Source organism: Suncus etruscus, chromosome 18 (assembly GCF_024139225.1).
Source record: "Suncus etruscus isolate mSunEtr1 chromosome 18, mSunEtr1.pri.cur, whole genome shotgun sequence".
Lineage (NCBI taxonomy): Eukaryota > Metazoa > Chordata > Mammalia > Eulipotyphla > Soricidae > Suncus > Suncus etruscus.
Genome location: NC_064865.1, coordinates 21,677,895 through 21,693,549, shown reverse-complemented (window position 1 = coordinate 21,693,549; position 15,655 = coordinate 21,677,895). Strand labels below are relative to the sequence as shown.

The window sequence follows — 15,655 nt, the reverse complement described above, 5'->3', positions numbered from 1 at the left end:
CCTAAAAACATTCTCAAACAAAAACAATCTTGCATTATTTGTGCAAACAAAACCGATTTTAAATGACCTACTCAGAGACGAACTACACAATCCAAACCCCTGATTGTAACAACAACCACCCTACAGAACACAACTGCACAACAGCCCTCTCTGTCGATAATCTCCCTAAATGTTAACGGACTAAACTCTCCCATTAAAAGACACATAGTAGAGAACCGGATTAGAAAACATAAACAGGGAGCCTGAGCCCGCCGGACGGGAGGCGGCCCAGCCGCGGGCTCGGCCTCGGCCCCAGCCCCGCCAGCATGGCCGGCCGGACCGTGCGGGCCGAGACCCGGAGCCGGGCCAAGGATGACATCAAGAAGGTGATGGCGACCATCGAGAAGGTCCGGCGATGGGAGAAGCGCTGGGTAACCGTGGGTGACACTTCCCTTCGGATCTTCAAGTGGGTGCCAGTGGTGGACCCCCAGGAAGAGGAGCGCCGGCGGGCAGGTGGTGGGTCAGAGCGATCCCGGGGCCGGGAGCGGAGGGGCAGGGGCGCCAGTCCCCGCGGAGGTGGCCCGCTTATCCTGCTCGATCTCAATGATGAGAACAGTAACCAGAGTTTCCATTCGGAAGGCTCCTTGCAGAAGGGAACTGAGCCCAGCCCTGGGGGCACCCCCCAGCCCAGCCGTCCTGTGTCACCTGCTGGACCACCGGAAGGGGTCCCAGAGGAAGCTCAGCCTCCACAGCTGGGTCAGGAGAGAGATCCTGGGGGTGTAACTGCAGGAAGCACTGATGAACCCCCAATGCTGACCAAGGAGGAGCCAGTTCCAAAATTGCTGGAGGCTGAGGAGTCCGCTGTGAGGATGACCAGGAGAACCCTCCATGAGAAAGGCCTGAAGCCAGAGCCCCTCCGGCGCCTCCTTCCCAGGAGGGGGCTCCGGACAAATGCCAGGCCCACTTCCACGGTGCACCCTGATACCAGAGCTCTTGGGGGAGGAAGCAAGGCCCCTCGGGCACCCAGGACGATCCCCCAGGGGAAGGGAAGGTGAGCCGCTCCCCAGGCAAGGTGAGGCTCTTAGACCTCCCTTGGCCACTCCAAGTCCAGCTACCAGCCCACCCAGAAGGTGGAGGGAGCGGCCCAGTCGACTGCCACCGTGGGAACTTGGAAGCCGGAGAGCCTAGTTTGCCCCAAATGGAAGACACAGCATCCACAGTCACTCGCCACTAGCTTCACAGTGAGGGGCACACCCCAAGTATGCAAAGGGCTTTGGGCAAAACTCAGCCCACATCCAGCACCCAAGGACGCTTTGCAGACAGAAGCCTGGCAACACTGAAATGTGGAGTGCGGTGACCATCTCCGTGACACCAGCACCCCCATTTGTGCCAGGAGCCACAGGAACAAGGCGTACCCAACACCCACACCAAGGCCTCCTCCTCCAATACGCACATTTCCCAACTCCCAACCCCCCACCATCACACACACACACGTGCACACATATACACAGAGACCCATCTCGGGGACACAGACTTTTCCCTAGGGCCCTCTCAAAGCCCATGGGAGAAGGACCCCTGTGATGGTCTCTAAGCTCACCACATCCAGGCAGGGGCTTAGAGGAGATGGCCCAAGCCCCCCACCAGTAGATGGCGCCACCAGTAGATCCCTCAAGGAGAACCTCTCAGACCAGTGGTCACACTGCAGGCTTGTGCAGGAAGGTCATCCACTTCTTCTGGGTTATGATTTCCAAATACCCAATAGATACTATTAATCTTCGGGGTTTGGGAATACACTTGGAAATTGGATTCCTCAAGTGATTCCCCATTTTGGGGGGCATTCCGGACACCTCAAAAATTACCTAGACCCCCATAGCATCCCTGTGGCACAGTGTCTCAGCATTTCACAGATGGAGAAACAACTGTCTCAGAGAGGCTCAGGCACACAGCCAGTGAAGAAACAGAGCCTGCCTTCAGCCCCAGGGCTGCCCGCTGCTCTTCGCTTTTCACTGGCACACATGCGTTTGGGTACTGTTCTGATGTGACATTCATTTATAGAGGATCATATCATTCTCAGTGGTAATTAGACAAAAATGTTTTTATACTAAAGTACTGGAAGCAGCAGATACTTGGGATAAAAGTATGGGGAGCAAGGAGGAGACACCAGTAGATCCCTCCAGGCGAACCTCTCAGATCAGTGGTCACACTGCAGGCTTGTGCAGGAAGGTCATCCACTTCTGGGTTATGATTTCCAAATACCCAATAGATACTATTAATCTTTGGGGCTTGGAAATTCACTTGGAAATTCGGGGATTCCTCAAGTGATTCTGTATTTTTCATAACTTTCTGTATTATTGTTGTTGTGTTGTTATTGTTCTTGCAGTGCCAGGGATGCAACCCAGGGTCTCATACATGTGAAAAGGGTGCATCGCTGCTGAGTCACATTCATGGTGCTTGACTTTCTGTATTTCCAAATAAATTAGAAATGCACATTTAGCTGTAGCCACAGAACTAGAGGCAAATATCAAAAAACCTGAAAAATGCCAGAGAGCATTGTCAGTATTCAAATAACAAAACATTTAAGTCCTTAAGATTAACTAAACTAGGAGCCGGGAAGGTGGCGCTAGAGGTAAGGTGTCTGCCTTGCAAGCGCTAGCCAAGGAAAGATCACGACCATGGTTCGATCCCCCGGCATCCCATATGGTTCCCCCAAGCCAGAGGATATTTCTGAGCGCTTAGCCAGGAGTAGCCCCTGAGCATCAAATGGGTGTGGCCCGAAAAACAAAAAACAAAAAAAAGATTAACTAAACTCTATTGAATTGTGTGTTGATATATCTAACTTAAGGACTCATTTCCAAACTTTATTATTTTGGGGGCACTATACATAGAATTTTGTGAAATATCTGATACACATAAACAGATTAATACATGTTTTATTTGTGGAACACTCACTATTAACAATAGACAAGACCACTAACACTCCAATTTGCCAACAGCCCCTTCCTGTCTCTATGCACCCCACTTTCTTCCAGAGTGTCTATGATAACCCTGAACTTCCTGTTCCTGCAGTTCCCTCTCTTACTTTTTACTTGACATCAGTGGGTTGTTTTTCAAACCCACAATACATCTTGTGCTGATTGTGAAGCAATTATTCTCTCAGGATAATTACAATATTTTTTCCTATTTCCCAATTTCTTGAGATTCAGAAAACATAAATCTCCCTACCCCCCAAAATGTGAGGAAGGACAGTTGGCAAAGGTTTCTGGGCTGAGCAGGGTTGGTGTCTGACTTGGCTGTAGAAATCATCACCCCAGTGTCTTCAGGAGCCCAGGGATGTGGTTTGGGAGGGGTGTCAGAACCAGGTCTGACTTCCAGTTCTGCCAACTCTTGGTTATGAGGCTTGAACCACTTGCCCTCTATAAGATCAGATCAAGTGGCTGAAAGAATGCCTGGGGGAGAATATCATTGCTTTGGGATGTGAAATTATAGAGAATTAAAAGTGTGAGTTTGAATGCATGACCTACTACCTCTTCCATTTGGGGCAAGTTATAACCACTCAGCCCCATTTTCCTCAACTTTAAAGTACAAGTGATCGAACCCATTCACAGGGTTTTGGTTGTTTAACTGAAATCATGCGTGAACATGCTCAGCCCCAGGTGTGACCTGGTGTTACTCTCCCTTTTATCTACTATCTACCTCACAGGGTACCATGAGGGTACAGAAAGGGGCTATTGCAGGCTTCTCGGCTGTACTTTTGGTACCACCCATTTCTCTGTATTCCAGAAGTGGGGTTTAGTTAATCCCACAAATATCTTCAGTTGGGGACTTGAGAACACTTGCTTCTGTCCTTAGAAGGTAGAGGACTCCTGAGGTGTCACCGTTGTTATCTGGAAAACTATATAGTCAGCAGAGAATGGTACTTGTGGACAGAATGAAGGTTCATTTTTGGACGTAGCTTTTGAGAAGAGAACATGAAATAGAAGCTGCTATCTCAGTATTTAGGGCAATAGCCACTGAATTGGAGGTGCAGCAGGAGGGAGCCTGGTTTTGGGCTGTTTTAAAAAACACCCAGCTCTGGACCTGCTTAGCCAACTCTTCCTCTGGGCTTGTGGGACCGACCTGTGTCCTGGGGCTCCCAGAGAGGATCTGGATGGAATCTCCGCAGTGGCCAGGATGGCAAATAGATGCAGGGCTTTTGTTTCACAAAAAAAGGGCTTGGGGTGCCTGGGAGAACTATGCTCCGGCTGTAGAAAGTAGACTCAGATATCTTCCCTCACCTCCACACTTCCCATCCACTGGCCAGGCAGACTGCTGAGCTTGAATAGGAAGATGAAGAAAGATATGTATACCTTAGCACCTACATTTGATTTCCTCTCCTGCCTTTTGTGACAACTCTCTCTCCCAATATTACTCTTGCTTAACTCTTTTTTTTGTTGTTGTTTTATTTTTGTTTTTTTTGGGTCACACCTGGTGACATGCAGGGGTTACTATGCACTCAGAAATCGCTCCTGGCTTGGGGGAACCAATGGGACGCCGGGGGATCAAACCATGGTCCATCCTGGGTCAGCCAGTGACCTTACTGCTGTGCCACTGCTCCAGCCCCTGTTTAACTCTTAAATCTATGTCTCTGGACCCCATCTTTGATCCCTTTGTACAGGTCTATGAAACTGTGAAAAACCTTGTGTCAGCCATCTCAGACACTGATCTCCTTCCTTCCTTCCTTCCTTCCTTCCTTCCTTCATTCCTTCCTTCCTTCCTTCCTTCCTTCCTTTCTTTCTTTCTTTCTTTCTTTCTTACTTTCTGTTTCTTTCTTTCTTTCTTTCTTTCTTTTTTTGTTTTTGTTTTTGGGCCACACCCAATAACGCTCAGGGGTTACTCCTGGCTATGCGCTTAGAAGTTGCTCCTGGCTTGGGGGACCATATGGGACACCTTACCTTTATCGCCACTGCCCGGCCCCTCTTTCTTTCTTCCTTCCCTTCTCTTTCTTTTCTTTTTTTTCTGTTCTTTCTTTTTCTCATTTTCTTTCTTTCTTGGCAATACCCAGCAGTGCCTGGGGCTTACTCTTGGCTCTGTGCTCAGGGATCACTCCTCGCCTGTCGTGCTTGGAGAACCATACCTGGTTCAATTTCATGTAAGACAAATGCCCTACCCGACGTTCCATCTCTCCAGTCCCCAGATCCTCATTCTAAACCAAACTGCCCATGACCACAGTCTGAATCAGTCTACTTGACTTGCCCTCCCGAAGGTTCCAGGAATTCATCATCTCCCTGCTAAGGTGCCTCTTGCATTCCCTTTTCATCAGGCTGTAGCTGCTGACAGTGAAGGCAAACCTAGAAGTTTCATACACAAAAGCTCTGGGATCATCTCTTGGAGCTAGAGAGGAGGTTTTGGTTGTGTTCTCAGAGAACTGCCCCCAGTTTGGGGGTGTTATGTCCACCTGGTGAGTAAATGTACCAATAAGTCAGTTGTCTACTGGTGAAAGTAGAAGTGTGTCTGTGTGTGTCTGGGGCAGAGTGGACATTGCATTCCTAAGTGAAATGCAGCCCCTCTGCAGACTCCAAGTGTTTTGAGGCTGCTAGAAAAGATAGACTTAAGCAAACTCAGACATTATGGTAATTATAATGAAGGAAAGTTTGGATGCTATAAAATCACTGTATCCCCGAGCACTGAGCTGAGGCAGAGAATCCACATGAAGACAACAGCAAGTGCTGCATGCAACCCAGGGAGGAAGGGGCTGAGTGTGTGAGAAGCCTGGAGGCAGCTGTGCCCCTGGAGCCAAGGGTACTATGCTATGACCAGACTGGCTGGGATGGTGGCAGGATCCATGAGACCAAGAAGCCTGGAGTTTTGATTTTAAATTTGGAAATAATATCCAAGTTACTGAACAGTTGCAAGAATAGTAAATGAGGGACCTGAGCGGTGGTGCAAGCAGTAGGGCATTTGCCTTGCATGGACTAACCTAGGACGGATCGCAGTTTGATCCCCCGGCGTCCCATATGGTCCCCTAAGCCAGGAGCAGGAGTGATTTCTGAGCGCATAGCCAGGAGTAACCTCTGAACATCACCAGGTGTGAAGCCCCCCCAAATCAAAACAAAACAAACAAAAAGAATAGTAAATTGAGCTAATGTAGTGGAAATGGCACTTGCCTGGGTTCAATCCCCTGTATCCTGTATAGCTCCCCAGAATTGCTAGAAGTGATCTCAGTACAGAGCTAGAAGTAAGCCTGAGCACTGATAGGTGTGGCACACACACATATGAATAGTACAATGGAAATTTTCTTTTATCCCAAGTTCTTGTTAACATGATTCATTCTTTACACAAATACATACATATACATACATGTGGCATTTACACAGAACTATTTGAGAATAAGTCACAGACACCATGTTCTTTAAACCCCAGAATACATCTCATGGGCATTCCTACTACTGTAGTTATTCATTCTGGAAATACAGTATCCCATTCATCACCCACTTCGTTTACTCTCTCTAGTTCAATCTAGAAGTGTTGAAGTGTTGTGTTGCATTAAGTTGCCATTTCTCTCTAGTCCCCTTCACCTTGGAATTGTTAGCTTTTCTTTGACTTTTACCACCTTGACATTATGAAAAATGTGTTCTTCCTCTTAATCGCATGTTCTGCTGTTCTTTCATTATTGGACATGGATCATGCACTCAGGTGGAAGGCACCTATGCTATATTTGTGTCTTAATTGGCAGTTAGGCACAGTGTCTACTCCTTGGTAACTAATTTTTGCCTGATTTCTTCTATCTATAGTTACTACTTTCCCCTTATAATTGATCAAAAGGTAGGTTACAGCCACAAAGGTAGCCTTCTCCAAGGTATAACAACAGTTGCTGATAATTCTGGCCGGAATCAAGTTGGTCTTTATCAGGATATTGCAGGATATTAGCCACAGCATTTTTTCTTCTTGACTTTCTTCTTCCCATTTGCTTATAAATGCTGATGACTCTCGGATTTCCATTATTTCTCAGTAATTTTTGTGGTGATTAACCTCAATTATCTTAATGCCCATATTGTCCCAGATTTGACCAGTGGGAGTCCCTTAAACCTGAAGCCTGGTTTCATCCAGCTTCAGTGAAGTAGCAGATTCTGTTGCACTGAACTGCATGTGCAGTGTGGGCCACATTGGGAAAGCTGATCTGGACAAGGGTGACACATAATATTTAGAGGAAATGGGCAGATACAATAAGAAAAGTGACTGAGTGATTTAGAGGGGGAGGGATGGCAGAGCAGCCAGAGGAGTTGGGAGAGTGTTTCCTGAAGAAGATAGAGGAAAGTGTGTCTGACTGTGACATCCTAGCTGGCGAGTAAAGTGTAGAAACTAGAGCTTCCATACATTGAGATAGATAGATGGCTTTTAGCTCTGTGATGGATGCAATTAGGGAGGAATGTGTGATGAGAAGAGGGGGGTACAGATGGGGAATCTTAGTTCATCATTGAGGTATGACAGGAGACAGCAATGGAGAGAGGTCTGTGAGGTGTTTGGATATCTTCTGAAGATTACTGGATACCCCCGGGGTCTGAATGACAGTGTTAATGGAAAAGCATGATCTGTGTTTATGGATCAGGATTCTGAAAGCCAAGTCTTGATTTGGACAATGAGGACAGTGGCTAATGCTGTGGATTTTCTAGAGCTCACTGCTTAGCTCCTGCCACTGGGACTGCTCAGCAAGACTCTGTACCTGAACTTGCTCATTTTTTCCTCTAGACATGAAAAGGTCCAGACCCTTATCTCAACCGCACTCCCAGCCTGCCATGTCTTCCTCTGTTGTCTCTGCCAGCACTCCTGCTTATGGGACTTTTTCCCAGGCAGGCACAATGAGTGTACTTGGTCTTATTCCTGAGGTTCGAGCACATCTGTTTGAGACCCCTGAGCTTCTGCTCCAGAGCGCTCTGAGTTCAATGTGATCTCTTGGGCCCGTCACACCAGAAAACAGTCCCCGCCAACCCTTGCCTATGGGGCTGAGCCTCTCTCTGGTGCTTCTTCTGCTTAGCCAGGCCAGGGCTATCTCAGTTGGCAAGTGAGTCCTGCCTTCCTGCCCATTTGGGAACACAAAAGATCAAAAGTGGATCGACGTATTATGTTGAGAGTTGGGGAAGAGACTAAGTGCTCTGGAAAGGGAATACTGGGAATGCAGCTAGAGAAATGAGAGGGCCCTCATAGATGGCATTTGAATTGGGCATTGGGGTTAATGCTGACTATTTTCCGTTTCACAAAAGAAATTTGTTTATTCAGGGTCTAGAGATAGCTAGTGGTAGAGCACATGTCTGACCCCAATTGAGGCCGTGTGTGGTCCCCCATTTCAGAAATTAAACGTTTGTGTATTTAGCAGAAAAGAGGAAATAAGAAATAAGAGTCTGTTTCCTCAGACTTCAGTATCATTGTCAACATTTGTCCTTGTTTACAACCTGTTCCGTGGTCTTCTCTCAGTAGAGTTACTCAGTCCAGACATAGGCAAGGGTCAGTGGATGGGTATTGGGAACTGTCCCGTTGCAGGGCAGATATAAGTCAGGAATTAGAGCTGGAGCCCACTGTTCCTCCACCAAGGTTTATTCAGCCCCTAAGGATGCAGTGAGGATCAAATCATGACTTTTGTCCTGAAGATTTCAAGTTTAGCTGAAATACGTCACAGAAGAACTTCTAGTACATCAGTGGTGGGCTGGAGACCTTTATAATATTTATTTAGAATATCCTTATCTCTGCCTGTTGCCCCACCTACGATCTTCCAAGTGGGGGCGCTGTTGAGAGCCGACTAAATAGTTGTCGAGCAAGGTGCTCAGGGTCTTTTGGGCAGTTAGCTAGGGGGCTCTGGTCTTTGGGAGGCGCTAGCAAGCAGGCTGACAAAGGATTCAGCGTCTGACCTTGCCTTTTTTTACCCTCCTGTCTGTGGATTATTTGCCGAGGATATATATTACCAGGACCGCTTCCCCATCCTAGGGAATAGGGGAATGGGAATCAATTTCTCATTCTGGGAGCTCTTTGAGGATCCATCGATAACCAGTCAAGGAATAAATTTGAGTCAACAGTGGGCCACGGATGGGGCCTAGGGTGTCTACGTTGTGCCACTGCCAGAGAAAAGCACCGAAGCCTGGGAGGGGGTGGGAGGATCCTCAGCCTCACTGTCACAGAGAGTTCAGGGCACAGTTACTTCCTTGGTGTTGGGTGTCCCTGGTACTGATTGTTCCTGGTATTGGGTATTCCTGGTACCGGGTGTTCCTGGTACTGGTGGGTGTCTCTGCTGTTAGGTGTTCCTGATACTGATATTCCTGATGTTTGGTATCCCTAGTACTGGGTATTCTTGGTACTGGTGTTCCCGATATTGAGTATCCCTAGTACTAGGTATTCTTGGTGTTGGGTGTTCCTGGTACTGGGAGTTCCTGGTACCGGTGTTTCCTGGTTTGGAATGTTCCTGGTAGTAGGTATTCTCTACTACAAGGTATTCCCTGATACTAGGTGCCCCTGGTACTCAGTGTTCCTAGTGTTGGCTCTTCCCTGGTGCTAGGTGTCCCTGGTACTGAGTGTCCCTAGTATTGGGTATTCCTGGTACTGGGGCCCCTGGTGCTGGGTATTCCTTGTGTTAGGTGTTCCTGGTACTGTGTGCTAGGCTTCTGGGTGTTTGGGGTTGTTTTTTTGGTTGTTGTTGCTGTTGTTTTGTTTTCTATTTAGGTATTTCCTTTCTCCCATTTTGATGAAATACTTTTTCCAAAACACTTGCATGCTTAATCCATTATTTTTTCTTTTTGACAAAAAGCATTTAATGTTCTTTATTTCCCCCCTGCCAATAGCTTTGAGTGAATCACTTGGGTATTTTTTTGTTCTTGTGGGGGTTTTTTGTTTTATTTTTTCTTTTTTTTTTTTTTTTTTTTTTTTTTTTTGGTTTTTGGGCCACACCCTGTGATGCTCAGGGGTTACTCCTGGCTATGCACTCAGAAGTTGCTCCTGGCTTCTTGGGGGACCATATGGGATGCCGGGGGATCGAACCGTGGTCCGTCCTAGGCTAGCGCAGGCACCTTACCTCCAGCGCCACCGCCCGGCCCCTATTTTTTCTTTTGTTTTCACTGTTCTTTATTTACTTCCATCCAAAGGATAATTTGAGGTACTTTTCACATTTCTCAATTTCTAAGTGGTATGTTTTATATATTATTGTTACTTTTTGATAAGAGACTGACTTCTAGAATGTCTACATTTCAAAGTAGTATTACATTTTGTCACTATTCTCAAAACTTGAAAAGATGGTATTATACTTGTTTTCAGGGTAAAAAATGTTATATGTTCATATCCTATGTCCTTTAAAACTGTTCAAAAATGTGTTAGAAGTTTAATAAAATTGTTTTTCATGTTTCTCATGAAAAAAAAAAAAAAAGAAAGAAAACATAAACAGGACTTCTGCTGCCTGCAAGAAGCACACTTACGAGTACAGGACAGGCATAGGCTTAGAATAAAAGGATGGAAATCTATCTTTCAGGCCAATGGAAAACAAAAAAGAGCAGAGACAGCCATTCTTTTTTTTTTGGTTTTTGGGCCACACCCAGCGATGCTCAGGGGTTACTCCTGGCTGTCTGCTCAGAAATAGCTCCTGGCAGGGACAGGGGACCATATGGGACACCTGGATTTGAACCAACCACCTTTGGTCCTAGATTGGCTGCTTGCAAGGCAAACGTCGCTGTGCTATCTCTCCAGGCCCGAGACAGCCATTCTTATATCAGACCAAATTCCATTCAACCTCAAGAAAGTGATCAGAGACAAAGAGGGTTATTACATACTAATCAGGGGTACACTAGGTCAAGAGGTACTAACCCTGATCAGTATTTATGCACCTAATGTAGAGTCAGCAAAATATGTGAGGCAGTTGCTCACTAACCTGGAGAAACACATAAAGGGAAATGTGATAATAGTAGGAGACCTTAATACTCCACTATCACCACTGGACAGGTCCACCAAGCAGAAAAATAGCAAATAAATAAGAGCCTTAAATGAAAAATTAGAAGATCTAGGGTTAATAGACTTACATAGGGCCCTCCACCCCCAGAAAACTGAATACACATTCTTCTCAAGCCCTCGTGGAACCTTCTCCAGAATAGACCATGTATTAGGATACAAATTTAACCTATATAAGACCACAAGTACCATAAGGATCATTAGAAGCACCCTATCAGATCACTATGTAACAGAGGTCAAAATTGACTGCAAGAAGAAGCAGTGAAGAAAAACTAGTACCTGGAGATTAAACAACATGCTGCTCAATAATAGCTAGATCAAAGAGCAACTCAAGGAAGAAATAAAAAGATTCCTTGAGACAAACGATAACGAAGAGACAACTTGCCTTAGCAATATTTTAGGAAACACATCAAAAAAGAATATAGAACAACTCAAGATAACACTCTCACTGTCCGATGGAAAAGATCTGTGATCAGACCCAACTCTAACTCCTGTTTGTGAGGACCTCTTTTTTTTTAATTATCTTTATTTAAACATCGTGATTACAAATATAAGTGTACTTGTATGATTACAGTCATGTAAAGAACACCCCCCTTCACCAGTGCAGGATTCCCACCACCAATTTCCCATATCTACCTACTCCCCACCCCACCCACACCTGTACTCGAGACAGGCTTTCTTTTTCCCTCATTCATTCACATTGTTATGATATTTTTCAGTGTAGTTATTTCTCTAACTGCACTTATCGTTCTATGTAGTGAGCTTCATGTCATTAACTGCACCTACATGAGAGGATGGGGAGAAGTAAGGGTTGGGACTGAGGCAGTAAAATATTAGAAATGAGCTTTGTAGGGCAGTATCAAGGTCCCAATACAAGATGGATATTATGGATATATAGAATATATGCACAAAATAATATCAATATGAAAAAAAAGAAAAATTTCCACTGAATGTCCCAATTTAAACCAGTGCTAGAACAGCCTGCCCTCCTCCCAGAGTGCATTCCCATTAGTGTAAGGAGAGATAGAGGGAAAGCCTGTTGACCCCTATAAAGTCCACCTAGACCGGTGTCCAGGGAAAGACTGAAGTCCAGGGGAGAAAAACCCTATACCTGGCAAGGGCTGGTCTCCAGAATCAAGGACGAAATCAAAAGCCAGATGTCTGCCCGCCCTACTCCCCATGCACCTCCCCCCTGGAGTACTGAGGGAAGGGAGAACCTGAGGACCACTAAGAGTCCACCTGAACCCACTTCTGGCCATCTGAGCTGGCACCCAGGGAAGGCCTGGAGTCAGGGGAAAAAGACAAGGATGGCTGGGGGCCTGCCAAGCCTCCCAGCACTCCTCAGGCTAGGGAGAAAGGTTCTGGTATGGGGCCTCCCCAAACCCCATACCTGGCAAGAGCTGGTCTCCAGAATCAAAGAGGAAACCAGAGGCCAGATGTCTGCCTGCCCTCCTCCCCGTGCACCTCCCCCCTGGAGTACAGAGGGAGGGGGGACCCTGAGGACCACTAAGAGTCCACCTGAACCCACTTCTGGCCATCTGGACTGGCACCCAGGGAAGGCCTGGAGTCAGGGGAAAAAGACAAGGATAGCTGGGGCCCTGCCAAGACTCCCAGCACTCCTCAGGCTAGGGAGAAAGGTTCTGGTATGGGGCCTCCCCAAACCCCATACCTGGCAAGAGCTGGTCTCCAGAATCAAAGAGGAAACCGGAAGCCAGATGTCTGCCTGCCCTCCTCCCCGTGAACCTCCCCCCTGGAGTACAGAGGGAGGGGGGACCCTGAGGAGCACTAAGAGTCCACCTGAACCCACTCTGGCCATCTGAGCTGGCACCCAAGGAAGGCCTGGAGTCAGGGGAAAAAGACAAGGATAGCTGGGGGCCTGTCAAGCCTCCCAGCACTACTCAGGCTAGGAATAAGGGTCCCGGTAAGCTCAGTTTTTCTGATCTGTTAGTTCAGTGTGAAAATTTCTAATTTCAGTTGACAAAACTTCTTGATGCTTAATTTTGCTCCAGTCAAGTTTATCGATGCTTTTTTTTTTTTTGAGCACTTTCTAGTTCTATTAGCTGTGTCATTAGGCTACTCAGGTAAGCTCCTTCTTCCTTCCTGATGTGTGCTTGCAAAGCTATAAATTTTCCTCTCAGTACTGCTTTTGCTGTGTCCCATAAGTTCTGATAGTTTGTGTCTTTATTGTCATTTGTTTCCAGGAACCTTTTGATTTCCTCCTTGATTTCATCTCGGACCCACTGGTTATTGAGTATGAGGCTGTTTAACTTCCAGGTGTTAAAGTGTTTCTTCTGAGTCCCTTTGGAATTCACAAATAATTTCAGAGCCTTGTGGTCAGCAAAGGTAGTCTGCAAAATTTCTATCCTCTTGATATTATGGAGGTATGTTTTATGTGCCAGCATGTAGTCTATCCTGGAGAATGTCCCATGTACATTGGAGAAGAATGTGTATCCAGGTTTCTGTGGGTGGAGTGTCCTATATATATCCACTAGGCCTCTTTCTTCCATTTCTCTCCTCAGGTCTAGTATATTCTTGTTGGGTTTCAGTCTGGTTGACCTATCCAGTGTTGACATAGCCGTGTTATGGTCCCCCACAATTATTGTGTTGTTATTGATATTATTTTTCAGATTTGTCAACAGTTGTATTAAATATTTTGCTGGCCCCTCATTCGGTGCATATATGTTTAGGAGAGTTATTTCTTCCTGCTCTACATACCCCTTGATTAATATAAAATGTTCATCTTTGTCCCTTACAACCTTCCTGAGTATAAAGTTTGCATTATCTGATATTAGTATGGCCACTCCAGCTTTTTTATGGGTGTTGTTTGCTTGGATAATTTTTCTCCAGCCTTTTATTTTGAGTCTATGTTTGTTCTGACTATTCAGGTGCGTTTCTTGTAGGCAGCAGAAGGTTGGATTGAGTTTTCTGATCCATTTAGCCACTCTGTGTCTCTTGACTGGTGCATTTAGTCCATTGACGTTGAGAGAAAGAATTGTCCTGGGATTTAATACCATCTTTATATCGAAATTTGGTGTGTCTTTTGGTTAGTCTTGTCTTAAATTAGGTCTTTCAGTTTTTCTCTTAAGACTGGTTTGGAGTCTGTAAAGTTTCTGAGCTGCTTTTTGTCTGTGAAACCATGTATTCTTCCGTCAAATCGGAAAGTGAGTTTTGCTGGGTATAGTATTCTGGGTGAAGCATTCATTTCATTCAGTCTTGTCACAATATCCCACCACTGCTTTCTGGCATTGAGTGTTTCTGGTAACAGGTCTGCTATAAATCTCAAGGATGCTTGCTTGAACGTAATTTCCCCTTTTGATCTTGCTGTTTTCAGAATTCTGTCTCTATCTGTGGGATTTGTCATTGTGACTAGGATGTGTCTTGGGGTGTTTTTTCTGGGGTCTCTTTTGGTTGGTACTCTTCGAGCATGCAGGATTTGATCACCTATATTCTTTAGCTCTGGAAGTTTCTCTTAAATGATGTTCTTGACCATTGATTCTTCCTGGGAATTTTCTTCCTGGGTCTCTGGGACTCCAATGATTCTTAAGTTGTTTCTGTTGATCTTATCATAGACTTCTATTTTCATCTGTTCCCATTCTTTGACTAATTTTTCCATTGTCTGCTCATATGCTTTAAGTTTTTTGTCCAATCTCTCCTGCTGTATGGAATTGTTATGTATCTCATCTTCCACAGCACCAAGTCTATTCTCAGCTTCTGATACCCTGTCCCAGAGCTTATCCATTTTGTCATTCACTTCATTTACTGACTTTCTCAGGCCTGTTAGTTGACATGTTATTTCAGTTTGGAGTTTTGTGATTTCTGTCTTCATATTTTCTTGGTTCTTATTAGTGTTCTGTTCAACTCTATCCATGGTTTCTTTGAGTTCTTTGAACATATTCCATATTGCTAGTCTAAAGTCCTTATCTGAGAGGTTGATTAGTTGGTTGGTCATTATCTGGTCGTCAGAATTGTCCTCTTCATTCTCTATGTCTGATGCTGGCCTGCGTTGTTTCCCCATTGTCACACTTGTATTGTGGGTTTTTCTGCGTGTTGTGGTGGTATTCATTGGCTATATGATGCAGGCAGCACACTCCTCTGGCTCCGCCCTTTCTGGATGGGCCGACTTGCCTCTAAGAGAGGGGAGTCCTCTGTGGATGAAGCCTCACACTGGATCAAATCTTAGGCCCGAGCATTCAACAGAGAAGACGGTCCGAAGAGGAATGCTTGCTTCTGTGTTATAGCACAGTTCTTAGTGTGATTTTTTCTTCTTGTTGCGATGGTGTTCTTTTCTTAGAAAGAGCTCACGGCCGCTCCGCTTCGCTACGCGGCCATGCTCTGCTGGAGCCTCTTTTGCCCCACTCCCAAGAGTTTCACGCAAGAGGACAGTAGACAAACATTTACAAGCAGCACTCACAGTTGGGCTCCACTGGGCGGGTGTAGATTCGTGGCTTTTCCCAGCCTGATGTCCCAAACAGGGGAGCTGGCTTCTGCCTTTTTTTTTTTTTTTTTTTTGAGCTCCCTGAACATTCTCCATAATTCTACTCTAAACTTCTCAAGAGGATACCTATTTGTTTCCAACTTTTTAGATTATTAGAGGAGCCATCTTGATTTCTGTAAATATGGGGGTGTACTACAAAATTACTCCATTGGCAAGGATGTAGATTGCTTCTTAAAATGTACAGAAATGGAATTCAGGGGTTACAAGATAAGCACAGCAAAGCGA

The 15,655-nt window shown here is 45.7% G+C and overlaps 1 protein-coding gene across 1 annotated transcript; it reads left to right on the top strand.

The window, feature by feature from the left end:
• The first annotated feature begins 244 nt into the window (after window positions 1-244).
• Window positions 245-1,185, top strand: LOC125996477 (B-cell CLL/lymphoma 7 protein family member C-like). Its single transcript, XM_049765425.1, has one exon. It carries the CDS (start codon window positions 306-308, stop codon window positions 1,032-1,034), a length of 729 nt encoding a protein of 242 aa, XP_049621382.1. The 5' UTR covers window positions 245-305; the 3' UTR covers window positions 1,035-1,185.
• The last annotated feature ends 14,470 nt before the right edge of the window (window positions 1,186-15,655 follow it).